The sequence below is a fragment of the Lampetra planeri genome, chromosome 16 (genome assembly GCF_965212315.1).
Source record: "Lampetra planeri chromosome 16, kcLamPlan1.2.h2, whole genome shotgun sequence".
In the NCBI taxonomy this organism is placed as follows: Eukaryota; Metazoa; Chordata; class Hyperoartia; order Petromyzontiformes; family Petromyzontidae; genus Lampetra; species Lampetra planeri.
In genome coordinates, this window is record NC_136122.1 from 11,759,939 (window position 1) to 11,781,115 (window position 21,177).

The 21,177-nt window shown below is 47.3% G+C and overlaps 1 protein-coding gene across 1 annotated transcript in view; it reads left to right on the plus strand.

The window, feature by feature from the left end:
- LOC144723057 (lysoplasmalogenase TMEM86B-like) overlaps positions 1-20,918 on the plus strand; it is a 33,313-nt gene extending 12,395 nt beyond the window's left edge. Inside the window, exons 2-3 of the mRNA XM_078601599.1 lie at positions 10,130-10,316; positions 19,513-20,918. Coding sequence (XP_078457725.1) covers positions 10,130-10,316; positions 19,513-19,985 — 660 coding nt within the window. The 3' untranslated portion in view covers positions 19,986-20,918. The remainder of the gene's footprint in view (positions 1-10,129; positions 10,317-19,512) is intronic.
- The last annotated feature ends 259 nt before the right edge of the window (positions 20,919-21,177 follow it).

Here is a 21,177-nt window from a genome sequence, read left to right on the forward strand (position 1 = left end):
ATGAATCCTTGCAGTCACGAAAGCTTCAAATCTAGAACTTCGTCCTTCACTTTATGAAGAAGCTCGACACGCAGTACCAACCGGAAAACATAGGATGTTTCCTTTCTTAGTCACGTCAATTATATTTTCCTTCAATGTTGGCACGATTCTGCCACTAAAAGCGCCATCACTTCAATACACAACATAACAGTAGAAAATTATAAATAATGAGAATATATATATATTTTTTTAAAAGTGCATAACTCCAGCTGCTTCCGAATATCAGAAGGTTAAAGCGTTTCAGACGGCCGCAGAAGCGCATCCAGAAGCACGCAATGCAGTGAACCGTCTTTGTACAATGGCCAGCCAAAAGCCCCTGCGCGGATGACCAAAGTTCGCGTACTGCTGGTTTAAGTTCCTTGACGAGATCACCAGCGAGCTCTCGTGGTTGATTTGTGGCAAGCACTTTGTGTGTAATGAGGGCGACGTTAAAATGTAGTGTGGCCTCGTGGCATCGAGGCAATGCTCACTTCCAATTTACAGCCCCGAGTCAGTGGCAGGAATTCCGCATTCATATTGTGGGGACGAGTCTATCCACAAGACAAACACTGTTGACTTCCCCACAAAGTGCTGCTCATTTTAGCGACCCCCCCCCCCTACCCCCAGAAGGATGATGATGGGACGAGTTAACCAAACAACCGACCGAGGATTTGAACTCGCAACTTTCCCATCGCCGCTCACTATGCCCGCTGAGCAACGTGGCTGGAATTTCTTATCGCCATCTTGCACTGCATACGATAAGCGCGAATACCAAATGTACTGCATTTTTATTTTAATAATTTAAACGTCCGACTTCCTTAAATGTGGTTAATACCACAACACTATAAGCGTTCTGCTTGATTCCGCAAACGATTGAATTCCGTAAAAGTGATGAGAAAAAACATCTAATCGCAAATAAAATATGTAATTAGTGCGGGCTGAAAAACAAATAGAATTAATAACGCACGACATTTTTTTCTGTTGGGATGGCTTTTGTTGCCATTATGAAAATGCAAAATGGATCCATATAGGGTCAAAGGTTACATTCCTTTCCATGCATTATGAGGATCCCATAGGCATGCAGCAACAGAAAACATTGATTACTGAACTGATAAGCCCTAATAATGGTATAAACTGTCTTCTTGGTTCTTTCGGTAAAGTCACGTAGAAGGGAAATAATAAAATAATAAAAATAAAACATAATAAAATAATTCTCACGACGTTTCGGCCACAACGCAAGCAGCCGTCTTCAGGTGGAGAACAGGTCTGTCAAGTAGACAGAGTCTGAATGGCACGCTCCAGGCTTGGAGCGACTATTTATGCCCCTCCATCCCAGCATAAATAGTCGCTCCAAGCCTGGAACGTGCCATTCAGACTCTGTCTACTTGACAGACCTGTTCTCCACCTGAAGACGGCTGCTTGCGTTGTGGCCGAAACGTCGTGAGAATTATTTTATTATGTTTTATTTTTATTATTCTATTACTTCCCTTCTACGTGACTTTACCGAAAGAACCAAGAAGATGAATCCCTGCAGTCACGAAAGCTTTAGATCGAAATTTAGGGTATAAACTGGTTTACAGTTTTGTATTTATTGCACTGCTGCCTGTTGCTTGTTCACAATTATCGTGGTTTTTTGGTTTGGTGAGCCAAAACGACAAAATGGCCACACGTGCAGTTGTTTTGATAGTGTGGTCTGCATCAGGCTGAGTGAGAGCTCTTGTACATGCAATGTACATATTTGTGTGTTGCTAAATCTGGCAGTGTTCTTCACTAATTTTAAGAGGGTGGCCACTTTGGCCTATATGCCATCACCAGTGTGATGGCCGCCACACATTTCAAACCATTGGGTTTGACAGCACGATGGGGTTGTTTTCACTCTCTGTGTATTGTCGGGGTTCGGACATCAGGGGCCGTACTAAGGGCCACTAGGGGACCGCCAGTGACCCCGTGGGCCTTGCTCTAGCATTGTCAGAGCTGACACCTGACATTCAAGTATTATCACCACCAACCACTACAATATAGGCTGTGGCCTTCTACTTGGTACATTGTCGACGCGTTCCCTTTACAGTCTCATCACCATCTGGCTTCATGCCATGCTGACAGAAGGCACTGCACTAGAGGGAGGCACAGACAGCCCCCTTTAGAAGGTGCTTGGCCTACTCTTCCATGCTAGCCAGACGTGTTGTAGGACGTTGACGTACCCACACTTTACCCTACCACACGTGACCTGCCGAGCAACTAACGGTGGTGTTCCCATCTATACTGCTGAGTGGGCAGATGCTGTTAACGGCGGGGGCAGAGGGATTTGGGGGGGAGGGGGTCATCGTAAAAATACATTCCCATTGTTTACCTGCCACGCCAGGATATCGAATAAAACCCGGCACAATCTCTTGGTTGAAAGTCCAGCGTGGAAACCATTACACCGTGGCAGCATTTCTTATCGTGCATTATAATTGGCGTTTCGTCGTATAAAACGATTCTCTGTGCGCTCTTGTATTATTTCCAAAGTAGCAGCAGCACAGGAGGTGAAACAGAAGGAATTGTTCCGGATAGACCCGAGGGATATCAACTGAAATGTATTTGCAAAGTGTTTTCGTGCGTGGGTGTGACATTTTTCAGATGGCCTGCAAATCTGCGTTGCGTGTGCCCCCGTGTAATGCAACGAGTCGTGAGGTTAATGTAATCTCCACAATTGCATCAGTTAATCTATGCTCGCGTGTGTGGGCGCAATTTTTCAACAACATATTGCGCACAACTTATTTACGAAATGCACTTCTGTGTCGGGAATGTGTGGTATGCATATGTGTGTGTTGCTGTGCGTGTGTGTGTGTAGTTTGCCAGAAGCCGTGGCGGTGGGGGTTGGTAGCGATGCTGGTTAGAGCACTGCGCTACGAACCCGGTCACCCGAGTTCGATTCCCGCTCACGGTCAACACCAGTGGAGATTATCTGAACTGGTCCTGCGCCTCCCCCCTAGGTCGATTCAGCCTCAAATCAGTACCTGGTGCGGTGTGGCGACATCGCTACTGGGGAGACAAAGGCAGCCGGGCATAGTGCTGGCCACCTACCCCCTCGTGTGCCGTGCCGGCCTTCATAGGTGCTCGCTAACGGCACTTTGCTCCTACAGCCTAAGGCTACACGGGAGGGATCTTTGTCTTTGTATTTTCACGTCTGAATTTTCCGAAACAGCAAACACTTGTGTGGACACATGCGGTGGTGGTGTCAAATGCTTCGCAATCCTCAAACCATGAAAAGCCAACTAAGTCACCCACATTTGGCTTCTAACACAACCCAAGGGACGCACTCACAATCTCCGAATGTGCTCATCATTTACCGGCAGGGCAGGCTCAGGGCATGATGATTTTTTTTATTACACGCTTTTATTTAACTCTGTCTGTTGTTGTTGTTGTAGTATCCTCAAATCTTGTAACTCAATTTGCACTTCCCAATATGGTATCGACTGCAAACTTGGTATACTTATGTCATACTGATGACAATACTATATTCTATCATAAAAATAAAGTTTTTTTAAACATTCATTTTTATATGCTATGTTTCGCCTTGGGGGGGCGGGGGGCGGGAGATGGTGCCAACTCACCTTGTGTCTCGATCGAGCCTCCCTGAAACTTGGTATCTTGAGGATAAAATAATTGCCACAGAATGGCTATGAACAAGTTAAGATGAAGGGTTACAAATAAGTGAACTTCTTTTATATTTTACACATGCACACGCTGTCAAGACGTTAATGGCACAACACATCACCATGCCTTCCTTCTGCTTGAGCTTACATTTGTTGCAAAGTTGACATCTGGCCGTTAAGGTCTGCTTTTTCAATCTCATCTCCCCCCGTATCTGGCTTTAGGTTGACCCATCATAACCTGCCCTCGTCCACTCTGCACCTTCCCATTATAACCTCGTTTGCCATAAAATTTTCAACGCTTTTCTCCCGCATTATGTTATCAACTTGCAAATTGCCTGCCCTATCCTTATATGATCTTAATACCATTTTCTGCATACAACTACATCAAAAACCCATGGGGTTATTTCCTCGTTGCTTTGTTAAAGTCCAGCTGGCTTACCCATACAGCAGCACTTGTGAAGGCAATTCTGATTAACACCCCCCCTTGGTGCTGTTGATCCTGCATAATGCATGGGCATAATATGACTTTGAAACTCCCCCCCGCCCACCTCCTACGCATTTTTCCATGAATATGCTAAATTCCTCTTCATATGCACATTATTTTTGTTAAGGCGCTCTTCCACCTCCAACCCAGTTTATATATAAGCTCCTAGCTTGGTAGTGTCTCATTCTTCACCTGAAGACGGCTGCTTGCGTTGTAGCCGAAACGTCGTGAGAATTATTTCATTTTATTATGTTTTATTTTTATTATTTTATTACTTCCCTTCTACGTGACTTTACCGAAAGAACCAAGAAGATGTGTTTATCAAGTTGCGTGTTATGGCCAAAGTCTTTGACGCTTTCGACTTTCTGCCAGAACCCACAGCTGCAGCCGCTGCGAGCACAGTCGACATGGGACGTCCAAGATCTGCCTTAACACTCGACGAGCATCGCACTAACTTGGCTGACGTCTTCCCCTTGCTTGGGAGGCTTGTGCAGACCAGTCCAATGGCTGTCCTCAGGAAACCGGTCTTAATCTATCCTACGCTTGTGCAATTCTCACCGCAACCTTTCTAGACTGACGGTATCTACAACACTCGTCATATGCCACGTCCCCTTTCGGTCTCACGCATTGCCTATATCCTGTCTTGCCACAACAACAAAAAAAACCTCTTAACATCCGTCTCACACAAGGTTGCTCAAATGACAACAGCTCTTTGAATTGCTTACAATTCCAGCTCTCCGACCCATACACTCGGAGCGTGGTGGAGTTGCTGTACAGTCGAATAACCCCCCACTATCCGCACGGCATGGGGAGGCCCTCATCCAGTAGTGGATGAATACAAGCGCTGTACATGTACACATTATCGCCAGAGGTTCAGCGAGCCACTGGTTTGTGAGAAACAAAAAATACGCAAACAATATCCCTCCTCTCCACGCAAAAAAAGAAGAGCATTTTTTATTTTCACATCCCATCGGCCATCACGGCCTTCTGGGGAGTAGAAGTTTTTCGGCCAGCATTATTGGTTCAACGCAAGCAAAACATACTCTGGACCAGTTGCAACATTTAAGTGTGTCTCATCGGTAAAGTAAGGCTCGCTTCAACCAAATGCTGGTGGGTGTTGTGTTTGTGAAAGTCGTGACCCCTCCGGATGTCTCGGAGACACGTGTTCGTAATCAGGGGTGGAATGCGTCCCTCCATCAACCGTCAGCAAAAAGCGCTCTCTCTCTCTTACATTCTTTCCTCCCATTGCTTGTACTGTATGAGTGCCACAGTTTATACAACGCTGCATTAATTAATGGAGGGGTCACGGTGGCGAGATGTTAACTACCTTGCCTAGTATACATGAGGTCGTGAGTTCGATCCCGACCCTGATGCCTGCTTTATATTTGTAGTTTGCGTGATCTCTCTCTCTCTCTCCACATTTAGAGTCAACGTGCGTTTAGAGTATTTGGCTGCTATCCATTTCCACGTGACAAGCCGCTTCGTTGGGCTATTATTTGTGATGGCCACGTTGCTTCTGACAAAAGAGCTACATAGCTCAGTGGGCCTTACCTGGTAAAATAAAAAAAATGGTTTAGGTGTGTTTATAATATTGCCCTGTACCACAGTGTAGTGTTTTGTTGCACACTCGAAATGAAGGACGTGGGCAGGTGCTCCAAATCGAGGGCAAGCACATTTATTTATTGTAGTTAATATCAATCTTGTGAAGAACCGCACCGTCACTCTGTAAAATGCAACAGCGCGTGTTACACGCAGCAATTCTTCCGAGACGCCATTAACCACGTGGCTGGTTTACACGTGCGGTTATTCATTAACCCTGCCAGCCACCTTCAGGCCCAACTCAGTCATCACATGCTGCTGTACACACATGCATTGATGCACTGCACAGCACATCAGGACCTTCACAGAACCACACTTTACTCCCTTGCTGCACAAGGATATAATTAAAAGAGTGATCAATTCCTAATGTGCCACAGTTTTCTCCTCTGTGCCTGTAGAGCGAGCACTAGCGATGTGTGTTCGGGTTTAACCGAGCCATGCTCTCTAATGAGGCCTGACCGTTTCGCTCCACGTGCTGGTGACTTCTCCAGGAGCCGAGTTCGAGAATTAAAGAAGCTTCCCAAACAGCTCCTGGAGTTCTCGCGAAAATATCAAATTCCCGTGTGAACCTCCCCAACCCACCCCGTGTCACGTCGAGTGAAACGTCGGACGTGACACAACATTTACAATCTGGGTACGACGTTTTGCCAGTAATTACAATCAGCATCATCAGGCCACAGCCAGATTGTAATAATTGGCAAAACGTCGTACCCAGATTGTAAATGTTGTGGATTTGCTCTCCAACACACCAGTGTGCTGTACTAGTAACGAATTGGCACGTTCTGTTTACGTGAGAAACCTTACGAATTTGCTGTGTCGGGTGGTGGCGGGTTTAACGACACATTTATATTTACGCGATCAAACCCAGAAAACCTGCATTATGGGTGAAATGTGCATGTCGCATGCAGTTGCCCGATAGTCTGTGTGGATCGCCAGGGGTGTGTGGGTGTGTGCCGTGAGATGATTGATGCAGTGGTTACCGCACTGCGCTGCTGACCAAGCGACCCGAGTTAGATTCCCGGCCCAGGTTCACGTCAGTGGCCTCCTGGGTCGACTCAGCCTCAAATGAGTACCTGGTGCAGTGTAAACATCGCCATTGGGGAGGTGCTGGCCACCCACCCCTTCGTGTGCCGTGTCGGCTTTCATAGGTATTCGCTAAACAGCACTTGCCCCTCAAGTCTGTTAAGGCTACACGGGTGATCTTTGGCATTTTCAATCAATCCCTTAAGCCAAAGACCGCCTCGTGTGGACTTTCAATTGTATACTGCACGCAACATAATACCGTCATCATGCTCTGCAACGCTACTGCGGATTATATTGCGTTACGTATTTGAAAGTTTCCCATTTAGTTTAGTAACGACCCATTAATAAGAGAGAGATTGAGGGACCTTGCCCTATGACACGCTAGTTCACATTCACCAGCAGTGCTTTATAACAACCCGGCCTGACGATTCTCATGAGGCACTGAATTTGGAAATCGGTCCAGAGTGTGTTTGTTATCGAACCACTGCTGCTGGGAAGGAAATAAAAAACGTGTAAAAAAAACACCCACCCACTAGCAATATATTTGTTACTTACAGAGACATATGAGAAGGACGTATTTCGTCCGCAAAGGGGATGTTAAATTGACCTTGGGTAACACATGGTGATAAAAAAAACCCTGCTTTGTTGACCCAGTGGCAATAGCAAACAGTTGGTCAAGTCCCGACTGTTTCAACACAACTTTCCAACTCTCGTGTTTTCCCTCTTTTCCCACGTGGCTTTTTTCTCTCAATAAGAGCTCCACAAAACATCACTTCAAATTGTAGGCCCTGGTAAAAAAAAAACCCAAGCCGAGGATAAGCAAACAATGAAAGTTGGGCTGGGTGACATGCCACACGGATAAGGCCTACAGAGAGTCAGAAGGTAGGGAAATTCACTAGCCTCTGTCGTTAGGGCAGAGGCTAGTACGTACTGGTGTGCTGTTGGCTAGTTTTGTTAGGCTTAGTTATGATTACGGGTAGGGCTAGTGTTGGGCAGTGGTTAGGATTAGGGTTAGAGTTTAGTACCGGGGTCTGTTGGACTGATACGTTTAAAGGTCGGGTTCGTGTTTGGTTGGGTAGTGTGGTGAGAGTCCAGAGTATTTTTAGTGCATGGTTGGCGATTTAGGGGTATGGCTATTACCAGAGGTGGGACAAAGTCATTGTTATGCAAGTCCAAGTCGAGTCGCAAGTCATCAAATTCATGACTCGAGTCTGACTCGAGTCCAAGTCACATGACTCGAGTCCACATCTCATAGGTGGGACAAAGTCATTGTTATGCAAGTCCAAGTCGAGTCGCAAGTCATCAAATTCATGACTCGAGTCTGACTCGAGTCCAAGTCACATGACTCGAGTCCACACCTCTGGCTATTACTCGTATCTCGTTCACTAGTAGCGTTCACTTCTGTCCTCCAAAATCTAACAATTTGGCAACTCCACCTTTGTTGTATTTTTCCATGTGTGTTGTCACAGCGATGCTTTCTCAAAGTGGGGTACAATTTATTTGTCCCTCCATTGAGCTTTCCCCCACGTTGACCGACGTCTCTTTTGGCCGACCTCACCAGCGCACTATTGTTCTGCATTGAACTGCATCACAACATTGCACAGTAGATGTGATGCTCCGATGCTTGTCTTCCAGAGGCGCCATGGTGGCCAGATGTTAACTACCTCGCCTGGTATGCAGGTTGTGGGGTCAATCCCAATCCTGGCGCCTGAATATTTTGAGTTTGCATGTCTCTCTCCCCGTGAGCGCGTGGATTTTTCTTCGGGTCCTCCTGTTCCTCCCTCCACGCGTTTAGTGCCTGTGGCTGCTATGAATGGCCACGTGCTAAACCACTTCGTTGAGCTATCATTTATGGCCAGGTCGCTTCTGAAAAAAAGCTATATAGCTCAGTGGGCCTTCCCTGGTAAAAAAAAAGTTTAGTTTAGACTTTGCAGCAGTGAGCACTGGTGATTATTCTGTGCTGATGAGTCCTAATGAGAATGAAACCGGTCCACAGTTGTTCATCCCTGGGGTCACTGCTGCTGGTCAGTTGGTCACATTTACTGAAATGTATTTTCATGGTGACCTCAGAGATAGGGACGACAACAGCCTTATTCAGGAACTATTGATGGTTGTGGGGGTGCAGATGGCGGGTGGGGGGCCCAGGGAGGGGGGAGATTGACCGCGATGAGTCACAATGTTAAAAAATCCGATGAGCTATGAAGCTCTTTTCACAGATGTCCAGAGTGCAAATTATAGGAAAGGTAGGCAAGTCACTAAAAGAAATAAGTATACACAAATGTATTGACAACAACTAACTCACAGCCACAACTCGCTTTTATGTTTTGATATTTAAAAAAAACTGTAGATGGTTTGTAAACAATATTATATTCTCATTGCTTAGAATTTTCTACTGTTATGTTGTGTATTGAAGTGATGGTGCTTTTAGTGGCAGAACCGTGCCAAAATTACAGAAAAAGATAATTGACTTGACGTGACTAAGAAATGAAACATCCCATGTGTTCCGGTTGGTACTGCGTGTCGAGCTTCTTCATAAAGTGAAGGACGAAGATTGTAATCGCATCGCGCGCTTTCGGATGCATGCTTCTGCGGCCGTCTGGAACGATCTTCCTTCCGACATGAGGAAGCCACTGGAGCTATGCACGTTTAAATCTAGATTGAAAACTAATTTCTTAAAACTGCTTTTAGTGATTAGTTTGTTGTCCTTCCCCCACACCTCCGATTAGCACGGTTGGCTACGTATGTTGTGAAATATTATCAACGCACGTGCAGTGACTGATGAAGAGCTCCCGTCAGTCGCGCGAGGAGTTCCCCAACAATCTTCCAAGCAACGCAGAGCGAACAGTGGCAAACAACAAATACAAACATTCAACAATTCTTGACACCACGTGGGCAACGGCTCGAAAATCTCGTGGAAGCGCTGCTTTTCCTCACGTGCACGCGCACCGCTTGGTGTGTGTGTGTATATGTGTGTGTGTGTGCACGCGCGTGTGTGTGTATATGTGTGTGTGTGCACGCGTGCGTGCGTGTATGTGTGGGGAGCGGTAGTGTAGCGGTTAGCCCGCTGCGCTACAAATCCAGCCACCTGAGTTCGATTCCCGCTCATGGGCAACACCAGTGACGATTATCTGAACTGGTCCTGGACCTCCGCTAGGTCGACCCAGCCTCAAATTCCTACCTGGTGCGGTGTGTTAACACCGCCACTCGGGAGACAAACGCGACCGGGCGTGGTGCTGGCGACCCCCCCCCACCTTGTGTGCCGTGCCAGCCTTCATAGGTGCTCGCTCACGGCATTTGCCCCAACGGTCCTTTAAGGCTACACGGGGGATCTTTGTCTTTGTGTGTTTGTGTGTTTGTGTTCCGTCAGTGGCTGATCGCCTGCGTCGTGTCCCTGGTCGTCCGCTTCGGCTGGGGCTTCCCGGACGATCCCCTGGTGGCGTGGCGCTGCCTGCTCAAGTGTCTCCCCGTGCTGGCGCTCATCCCCTTCGCCCGGCAACGCGGGGGCCCCGCGGGGGGACGCTGCGTCGCCCTCGGACTCGCCGCCTCCGTCGTGGGTCAGCGAGACGCCCACACGCCCCCACCCCCCCGTCCATCTACCTACTGACCTACCCACACACCTGCCCCACCCACCTTGAGCAATTGTTGGTGCCGGTTCTGGCTCGCTTCCCGCTCGTCTGTGGGTTTCCCGAGCCTCTAAGTGATCTAAGGAAATTGCGTGCGTGATAAATTTGTAACTTTCGCTTTTAACTTTGAAATACCCAGCCGCCTGTCATACCCACCTGTCTATCTGCATACCTGTCTGCCAGCCTGCATATTCATCTACCTACTGACCCACATACATAGCTTTTAATATACCTACTGACCTATCTATCTGATACCTATAAAACTGCCTGTATGTCTACCTGCCCGTCAACCTTTCTACATGCCTACTCTTCTACACACATATGTGTATACCCATTGGCCTACCCAAATATCTGCCTACTTATTCACCTATATGCCAGCCTGCCTACTCGCTTATAAATCTGCCCACACGTTCTATATAGAACCCATTTGCCCAGACCTATGTTTTACAAACGAATTCCATCGGCTTGCGAAAACACCGTGCTTGCTCACGTACTTTTGGGGGAAAAAAACGTATACTCGTTGAAATTCAACGGTGACAATTCAATAAGTCCATCCTCATCAAAGGGGAGTACATTGAATGGTCATTCATTTTAAAACATGTACGTATATGATAACACAACAGGGGGCTAACGCAATGATGTGGTTCTGCTAAGTCTAAACTAAACTATTTTTACTTTACCAGGTAAGGCCCACTGAGCTACATAGCTCTTTTTCAGAAACGACCTGGCCACAAATGATAGCTCAACGTCGCAGCCAAAAAACGCATGACGTTGATTCTCAATGTGGAGGGAAAAACCAGAGGACTCAGAGAAAAATCCACGCGACCACGCGGAGAGAGACATGCAAACTCCACATATACAGCAGGCATGGTCTGGATTGAACCCATGACCGCCTGTATACCAAGCGTCGCGCCCACACATCAGGAATGCAGGCAATGTCATAATAATAATAGTACTGCCCTTTATTGAACAAACCATCATCTGTCTTTTAGCCGAAGCAGTCAGGGGGATACGACTCAGGGTCAGATTTGATGGGAACAAATTCCGGAGATTTTAATTGTTATGTTATTTTTACCTCCTGAGGAGTGCTCTTTCACTTGGAATCCACGGGTAGGTGGGGGGGTGATTATAAAACCAGGGTCGAGCCTGGTTAGTACAATACTTTAGGGCGCCGCGGTGGCGAGATGTTAACTACCCTCGCCCGGTATAGAGGAGTTCATGGGTTCGATCCCAACCCCAAAGCGTGTATATTTGGGGTTTGTGGTGTATTTCTCCCCGTGGCTGCATGTATTTTCTTCAGGGCCCCCCGGTGCTTAGCCACTTTTGTGGTGGGCATGTCGTTTGTAAAAAATAGTTTTATATAGCTCAGTGGGCCTTACCTGGTAAAATAAAAAATAGAAAGTTTAGTTGAGTACTTGAATGGTAGGACTGCTGTAGAATAGCAGGCGCTGTAGTGTTGGGGCTGACTGCGAGGTGGCCGGGTGGATTCTTGAATCTATCTGTGCGGAGCTAAAGTGTTACCCGCTGTTATACGTTGGCGGGGCGGGGGGGGAGGGGTTCTCCCACAAGAAGACACATTCTCGTAATTGGGATTGGCCAAACATCCCAATGTGGCAGAACCCTCCTGTCAAAGGGTCTTGAGACTTAGCGAGCTTTCTGAAGGTGAAATGCATTATCATCATTACAGTACTGGACTTCTAAATTCATATAATAAATTCGGGCAAGATCACCGGTTATGTGTTCAGCTCTTCTTTTTTTGTACTCTTGCTAATCAGGCCATATCAATTCTGAATAGAATTACAATAACTTTGTCAGGCATTCAGCCGCCGATGTGATTACATTCATTGCGCTTTCACCTGTAGCAGTTACTGTATCGTTATTTTCAGTCACTTGTCAATCGATCATTGGACGAAGTTCACCTCACATACTTGTTGGCCATCGGGATAATCTTCACCATACTTCACCACGATGATCAGTGTGGGTGAGTAAAAACCTTTTTAGTCATCCCTCTGCTGGAAATTGACAACTTGAACACTGGTGCCACGGATGCCTCAGCTATCAGATCTCACTTTCCGACCCACCCCTACTGGGACATCTGTGAAAAATAGCTTCAGGGCTCATCGAATTCCTCCAGGATAGATAAACACTCTGCTTCTCTCCACTCTTGTGCCTGCTTTCTACCGTCTTTGTCACGTGTTGCGCTGGCTTATCAGTCGGTGTCATCACTGCCTCATCCAGTTCATCTTGGGGGCATCTTGAAAGGGACTGACCGGCTTCGTGCGTGACAAAGAAGAGTTCCCATACATACCCGGCACGCATGCGATGGCAAAAACACTTTCAAATGTCTGAACAGATTGATTCAAGAATCTATTTCTGCACCGCATTCCCACGTGCATCAATCAGTCCAAGCCTAAAACTCTCTTAATTTTCCCGGGGAGTCTCCTATTCAGATACTAAGGAGGTTCAACCCGAGGGCTGCCACCGTTTAGCCAGGAGAGAGGCAGTCGCGCTCGTCTTGATAGGCCAATAATACTGTCTAGTGTCCCCGTGTCCCTGTGTCCAGGTCCCTATGTGGATGGATCACAAGCGTGCACCATCAAGCCTACTGAATTAGTCATCCTTCAATTCGGATGTTTAATCATTTAAACTGGACATATCTCGCATCCTTGCCTTTTATGTTTACCAGAATACTCACGTTTTAAACAGCCTTCTTGATGAGGCCCTCTCTTATTCTCGTGTACTGTATGAGTCACTCCGGGATGTTAGAAACGCAAACAACCAGCTCATGTTATGATTGCGACCGGAGGAGCACTCATGTTTATATCATAACTATCATAATCAGAAGCAGCAGCAACAAGCAAAATATTTAGTAATAATAGACAATTGAGAAACTGCAACAGCTCCTCTGAGACTGCATGGAGCAAATGTTGTTAAACCCCTTTCCAGTGGGCTTCAAAGTCCCGAAGCCTGGCGTGCCAGGAGAAGGTGGTACAGCAAAATGTGGACTAATCTCCACCTGTTCCATCTGTGTGGGATGGAGTGTTGCCCGCTGCCCCCACCCCCCCGCACACGTGAGTTTCTCGCATGGGTACCCCCTCTTTCCTGACACGTGTATCGACGCCATTTAATTTGGCGAGATGTTATCTCCCTCGCCTGCTATGCAGGAGGTCGTGGGTTTCGATCCCGGACCCTGACGATGCCCGCTGTATATCTAGAATCCGCGTGTTTTCTCTCTTTTTCTCCGTGGTGTTTCGGTTGGATTTTTCGCCACATTTAGAATGAACACGCGTTTTAGTTTATATTACTTGGCTGCTACAATAAAGCCCCACGTGTGGTGGGTGTGCAAAGTTCTGGTGGTCGCAGTGGCGGTGGTATGTGGTGGGTGTCGAGGAGCGGGTGGTCAGGATGCTGGTGGTGGTGTTGTTAGTGGGTGTGGAAGATGGTGGTGGTGGGATGGTTGTGGGAAAGGAAGTGAATTCAATGTTTTTTTCTTTGCAGGGGGGGGAGTAGAAGTAGACATTTAGGGTGGTAGCAAACCGCTGTCAAGTCCAACTAATGGGCCTCGTGATTTCAGCTTTAAAAAATACCGAACATCTTCTGTCAGCTAATTTTAGAGACATGTCGGTGCATGCCCTTGCCTTGATCTCTGGTGGAAATTAAGCCAGAAAAAGGACAGAACACCGTCTATAATTATTCAACCTGAATACCATTCAGGCAGGACTGAATTAATGCCTCACCTTCACTGAAAACAAAACTTAATTATTCAGTCTGAGACAAACCTTAAACCAGGTTGGAGTATTATTTTATTTATTTTACTTTCATAGTTATACTCGACGTTGTATATCTGCCTCGGAAATGCATGGCAGGCAATTTCATTCATTTCATTTTAGTAAAATGGTGGTTAATTGGGCCCAGGATTGCACCCACAACAACAAACGTTCCCACAATGCACTCTGCAAGCAATATTTAATAATTGTTAAAAACTCATTTACAGTCAAAGTTAGAATATAAAAGTTAAAGTTAGAATACAATCCAGATTAGATTGTAATCTAAATTTAACTTGTACACGGTAGGCAATAGCTACTACTATTATAGCCAATTAAAAACTTGTCATCAATTATTTTTAAAAATAGGATTCTCATCAGGCCCCATGGTGTTAAGCTAGTCTCCGGCCCTTATTAAGTATATCTCTTCGACGTATGTTCATGTGCTAGAAAGAAGGCTCGTTGACCTCAACATCGCTGGTTATACTGTATATGCTTTCTCTTAATGTCAGTGCTATTGACGAATGTGTAGAGTTTTATTCGGCTTAAACTATCAAGCACCGCGCGATCTTTGGGCGTGACAAATCTCACCATGTTTACAGCCAGCAATAGAGGGGTGGATTTATAAAACTTCCCCGCATTGTAGAATCTGCTGTGCCGGGAAATCGACTCGAATCTGCGACCTCTGGATTACAAGTACTGTACATCGTGTCCTGGCCATTGCACGACGGAAAAGTCCGACATCTCGAATGTAGAATGTAATGCGTTAATAAGGGCGGTGATAACGAATATCGTCTTGAAATATATCCCCAAACCAACTCGGGCAGGCTTAAATGTGATGTATCACACGTCCATTTGTGAGCGCATGGAAATCTCGACAGATTTCCACTCCCCTCCAAATATCCACTCGGAGGGCTTTTTGCCATTTTTTTATTATCTCCTCCCCCACTCCCTTCTCCTCTCACATTACTGCCGCTAACTTGGGGTGAGTTGGTTAAGATGAAACCAGAAAGGGAGATGTAATGGATGGTGATTCGATTTCGACATTCATTTTACCCAGATCAAAAAAAACGCCTCTTGAGTTAGGCTGACTTCTTTGCAGATCACCATTTGCTGCATTCGCACAGGGAGCGAGGCAAAACAAGGCGTCCATTTAAGCAGAATGTGATTACTGTATTATAAAAAAAACATTGCTTTAATTAGCTTTTTGTGTTTAGTTTGTTGGCCTTCCGCCCACACCTCCGACTAGCACGGTTGGCTATGTACGATGCGAAAGAAGTTCTACATACATACACTGGCTCTTACTGCTTTCCAATTATTATTAATTTTCTCATTTCTCATAAGATATGTTTGTTCCAGTAAGAATTGATGCTGCTTCGGTGTTAATGGCCGTTGTCTTTAAGTAATTTCGGGTCATACCCAGGGGCTTAATTTTAGGTTCGTCTGTCCTGGCAAGTGACCCAGAAAATATTTCTGCTCCCGACACACCACATCCAGTATGCCCCTCGCTCTGGCTGTGGCTACTAGTCACCTCCTCCAGCCGACAAGTTAGTGAGCAATTAAGCCCTGGATATACCTTGTAAATTGGTCACTCGGCCAATATGTACGGCCCTTCCTCCGATGAGCACGGTTGACTACGTACGGCGCGAAAGAAGTTCAACATACATACGTACATGATGTGAGTTATTTTTCTTTTGGAACGAAGAGGAACCTGAACCCTAACCCTGACCCCGACCCAGCGACCACCCACAGCGTCAGTCGCTCACTAAGGACAATGGGATGCTAATCATTTAAGTCCGCAGAATCCGTGGGGACTTGGGCCACATACATTATTTTCTCGACACAGAATCAGTGGCAGGAGTTGGTTGTAAATCTTCATCACCGACTACATCTGCTTATCCAGACCACACACACTTACACACGGATACAAAAACATATCCCCCGAAGCCTACACAGGCTATTTGGGGCAAGTGCTGTTAAAGCGCTGACATACATACATACACGTACGGCAACACAGAGACGCGTGCGTGTGGAGAGACACGAGATGTCTCAGTTAGTATATCGGCCAGAGCTCATATCAGTCCTAGGCCTCCCATAGGTCGACTCAGTGGTGTCTAAATATTCGCATGGGGGAAGTATGGTCAAACAACCCTCACGACACACACGGCGTGGGGAGGCTAACACCGAGCAGTGGATTGACAAATGGCCGAACGCAGTTATACATCGTGTTATTTTCGTGCGCTGGACCACCCAACCGTGGCGATTAAACAAATGTAGAGACAAACTGTTAAGTCTGGTGCCGTCAAACTGCGCCCACAGCTCCCTCCTCTGGCCTGACCGCGGCACCACAGAGTGGCCGTCTGCTCTCTCTCTCTTCAACCTCAAATAGGCAAGCCAGGCTATTTAAAGGTTTTTTTTTGGGTTAGGGGCCGTCCATAAATGACGTCACGCACCTAGGGGGGGGGGGTGGGTCAGACATTTGTGACGATGTGTGACGAGGGGGGGGGGTGAGAAATGTGACGTCACATCAAAATGCGCAACTTTAAATAAATATAGACAACACGTTCTACTTAATTAAATAGACTTTTTAATAAATGTTTTCTCCGACAACATCAGAGTGCAGCGCCACATTAAATACGTACTGCAATGACAATAGTTTAAAGCAATTCGAAGCATGTTTTATTTGGGGGGGGGGGGGTGGGCAGAGCTTTGTGACGTCATATTTGAGGGGGGGATCTGACTTTTGTGACGCCGTATGACGAGGGGTGGGGGGTTAAAAATCGTACAAAATCGCGTGACGTCATTTATGGACGGCCCCTTAGATCACGTAAATATAAATGCGTCGTTAAACCCGCCAATTAGTAAGGTTTGTCACGTAAACAGAACATTGTCAATTCGTTCCTAGTCCAGCACACCGCTGTGTTGGACAGCATATCCACAACATTTACAATCTGATTACTCGGATTTGGCATGTTCTATTTACGTGACACACCGTACTAATTGGTTGCGCCGGCTGGTGGCGGGTTTAATGACACATTTATATTTACGCGATCTCACCCAAAAACATGTTTTATGGAGTCTGTTTAAACAAAAACTAATTTGCTATTTGACCAGGTAAGGCCCACTGAGCTATTAAGGTCATTTTCAAAAGTGACCTCGTTACAAATGATGGCTCAACGAAGTAGCTTATCGCGAGGCAAAGACTCTAACCGTGAGATGTTGATTCTCAATGTGGAGGGAAAACCTGGAGGATCCGGAGAAAATGTCACGTGACCACGGGGAGGAGGCGTCGGGGTTGATCCCAGGGCCTCCTGTGCACCAGGCGAGGTAGTTCACATCTCCGAGCCACCGGCAGTGTCCCGTGGTTGACGATGGAAGCCCCGTGCAGAATGCCTTGTGTGCCCCCCATTATTTAGTATCGTGGGCCCCCCATTATTTAATATCGTGGGTCCCCCAACAAAAAACCCAAGACCGTTATAGGGCCCTCTTCTGTGTTGATCCCCCCCCCCCCCCTGCTGCATTAATATACTTGATCTTTTTTTAAGTTTTGTTTTGCTTTTGTGATTTTGCTGACACAAGTCACCATTCAAAATGAGACTTGTCCTGTCCGGTCGCTTGGTAATTCTGGCATTGTTAATTTAAAAAAATCATTGAAATCAGATGATACAAACCTATCGAGACACATTTACTTATTTTGCAAGGGCGACCTGCACTGAGCTCATATCGAACAGCCCAGGTGTCGGCAACAAAAATAACTCGAAGAGCCATTTTTTCGAATTGAGTCAAACAAATTCAATATTTGAAGAGCCGCAATGCATGCGAATAACGACACGAAGCATGCATTGAAGAGCCGCATGCGGCTCCGGATCTGGCCAATATGCATTCAAAATCATGACAGATACGCTGTTAGCACCCCGGATCTTAGGCGAAGCGTTCAAAGCGCCAGGCGGCGCGAACCACCACCCTCCCTCTTTTTGCGTTTACCAATTTTACTCCCAATTCAAATACAAATTAAAACCTTCCGCGCCGCTAGCACCCGATGATTATACTCTTAGGTTTTTTCGGAAAAGTCACGTGGGTAAAAAATAAAATACAAATTAATAAAAGTAACAATAGAAATTAAATTTAATAATAAATCACGACGTTTCGGGCGCAACACAAGTGTCCGTCATCAGGTGGGACAACCACAGCAAGGAAACACTTCAGCATTTGTTTCCTTGCTGTGGTTGTCCCACCTGATGACGGACGCTTGTGTTGCGCCCGAAACGTCGTGATTTATTATTTTATTTTATTTCTATTATTACTTTTATTAATTTTAATTATATTTTTCACCTACTTGACTTTACCGAAAAAACCTAAGAGTATGAATCCTTGCAGTCACGAAAGCTTCAAATCTAGAATCACCCGATGATTGTTTATCACGTCCCACGTGACGGAAATAAGCAATTAACGCTGCCTGTATCACGCGGAACAATCATCGGGCGCGTGCAGCGTGGGACGAGTTGATTTGTACAGAGTTTGAATTGGGAGTACATTGGTATGCTCGAAAACACGGAGCGTGGCGGGTCGCGCGGACTGACATTCTAGCTGCTACTACTGGTACTGGCTCGGCTCTCGATACGTGGCCACAACGAGCCCGTGAGCTCACCTCCAGTGTGGCATTTTAATCCTCCTGCGTAAATTGCAACCTAGGAAACAGCATTCTGCGTGTTGGCTGCAGCAGGCGCCACGCACCGGTAGAGGGCGAGGTCGGCACAATCTCTGCATGACAGATGTCGGCGCAGCGGAGTGGATTTGCCGGCCCTGACTAACGGATAAGAAACATCGAATTCATGCGTGGGGGTTCATATGGGAAATATGAAAAGTGTGCATGGAGAAATGGAGAGGGGTCCAGATTTAAATTACGCTGAGATAGAGGAGCAGGGACACTTGGGATAAGCGAAGACACGCGAATTAGAGAGACGTTTTGCCTGTTTTGCGCGCTTGGGCTGGACCCGTCGCAGGAAGGGGCCGTTGGCAGTGGTTGAGTGGCAGGCGAAGGAGGCGGCAAGCACCGCCGAGATGGAGCGATGACATCCGGCTCGTGTGCAGGTGCCAGGCGGATTGTCGTATCGCGAGTCCTTGAGAGATGGTGGCGGCTTGGGGAGGCCTCCGTCCAGCAGTGGATAGACCATGGCTGATGATGATCATCATGATCGTGAAGAAAATGAACCGTTGCATCCACTCCGCCGTGTTTCGACCGTTGCGCTGCACAGCTCTTGATGCCCTTTCTCGGTTCTACGACGTCACAATCGGACGAGCACGTGGGAGAAAATCTAATCGCTGTGTCCACGTTCGCCGCACTTTGCCTTGCGCTCCCGCAGGTGACGTGTGCCTCTTCTACAAGGACACCTACTTCCTGCACGGAGTGGTGGCGTTCGGCCTGGCCCACTGCTGCTACATCAAAGCGTTCGGTCTGCGCGGCGACCACCTCGTCCTGGGCCTCGTGCTGCTCTCCTGCGCCCTCGCCGCCTTCGCCTTCCTCTACCCGGGCGTGAGCGACGACGCCGTGCTCGCGCCGGCCATCTTGGCGTACAGCTTGCTCATCTTCACCATGGCGTGGCGGGCATTGGCTCGGCTTTTCGGGGGGCCCGGCTGGGGGGCCTGCGAGCTGAGCGGCGCTTTGGGCGCGGCGCTTTTCGTGGCGTCGGATCTGACGCTGGCCACGAACCGGTTTCGCTTCGCGGTGCCCCACGCGGCCTTGGTCACGCACGCGACTTACTACGCGGCGCAGCAGCTGATCGCGCTGTCGGTCAAGCGCGAGTCGTTGACCGGCAAGCAATGGAAGCTGCCGTAAGAGTCCGTGTGGGACCCCCCCCCCCCCCCCCCAATAGGGTTGCCACCTCTGGGATACGGCAACAGCAATAACAACAGAAAATGTCACGTGCCACGAGAATGAGAAAGGATAACCCACGCGTAACTGACAAAAAAACGGGACTTGTATTGATTTGCCAAAATGTCCCGGGCAGATTTCAGAGATTTCCCCAGAAAAAAATGATCGCTTACAGGAGGCGCGATCCTGCGAAAAACCAGGACAAGTTGACAAGCCCAACAGTGTGACCTCCTTAAACAAACTAAAAATCTAGCGATGGTCAGTCCAATTGAGAGGGATGAAGGAAAGGTGGGAGGCGAGGGTAGGGAAAGGGTTCTCAGTAGGAGGAAGGTAAGGTTCATCCCAGCGGCGTAGCGTGATTGACATCAGCTCCGGTGCGAGGAATGGTTGTACCGTGAGCACGCTCGTTAGCCATGCCGCTCGTTCTCACCCCCATCACTCCCTCCCCGCTGTCGTCTCGCAAGCTCACTCTCGGCAGAGCTGGCTCGCTCGGATTCAAATGAAAACCCGTGCCGAAAAACACAACCCTAGCTCTGTGTCTTGCCCCATATTATTTTGCTTCTCTAATTTCTTAACTATACTGTCCCATGCCGTCCTCTAAGCTCCCAATATCGACCGACCCTCTCTCTAACTTGCTTGCCACCCTGCGCCGAGTCACGTCTCTCCTCCCTTCTTGCTCCCCTTCACAGGAACCATCTCCCACTGCAACACGCAGAGCAATCGTCCTCAATCATTTGCTTCCATGCCTCGCTGAAAACAACCCCCATCTCTTCTGCATTGACTATCCTGTTCCTGCTACTCTCCCTTGCACCAACCCCGCCAGCTACGATCACTACCCCTGTCACTTCCCCTACCCCTATCAGTAACCCTATCACTACCCCTATTATCATTACCCCAACACCTATCACTACCCCAACCCCATCTTAACCACTGCCACCTGTCCTGTCACCATAACGACACCACCACTTGAAATAACAAACCTACACTCTTTTTTAACCGCTGTCATCTTAGTTACAATTTTATAACGATTGTAAAGCGCCTTGGACGAAGGCGCTCTCTAAATCTATACAAGATAAGAAATGTCAACATGATGGCACTCCGTGCATTCCTTTGGTGATCAGGCTGAGTATCAAATCAAGGCACTTGAGAACCCGGT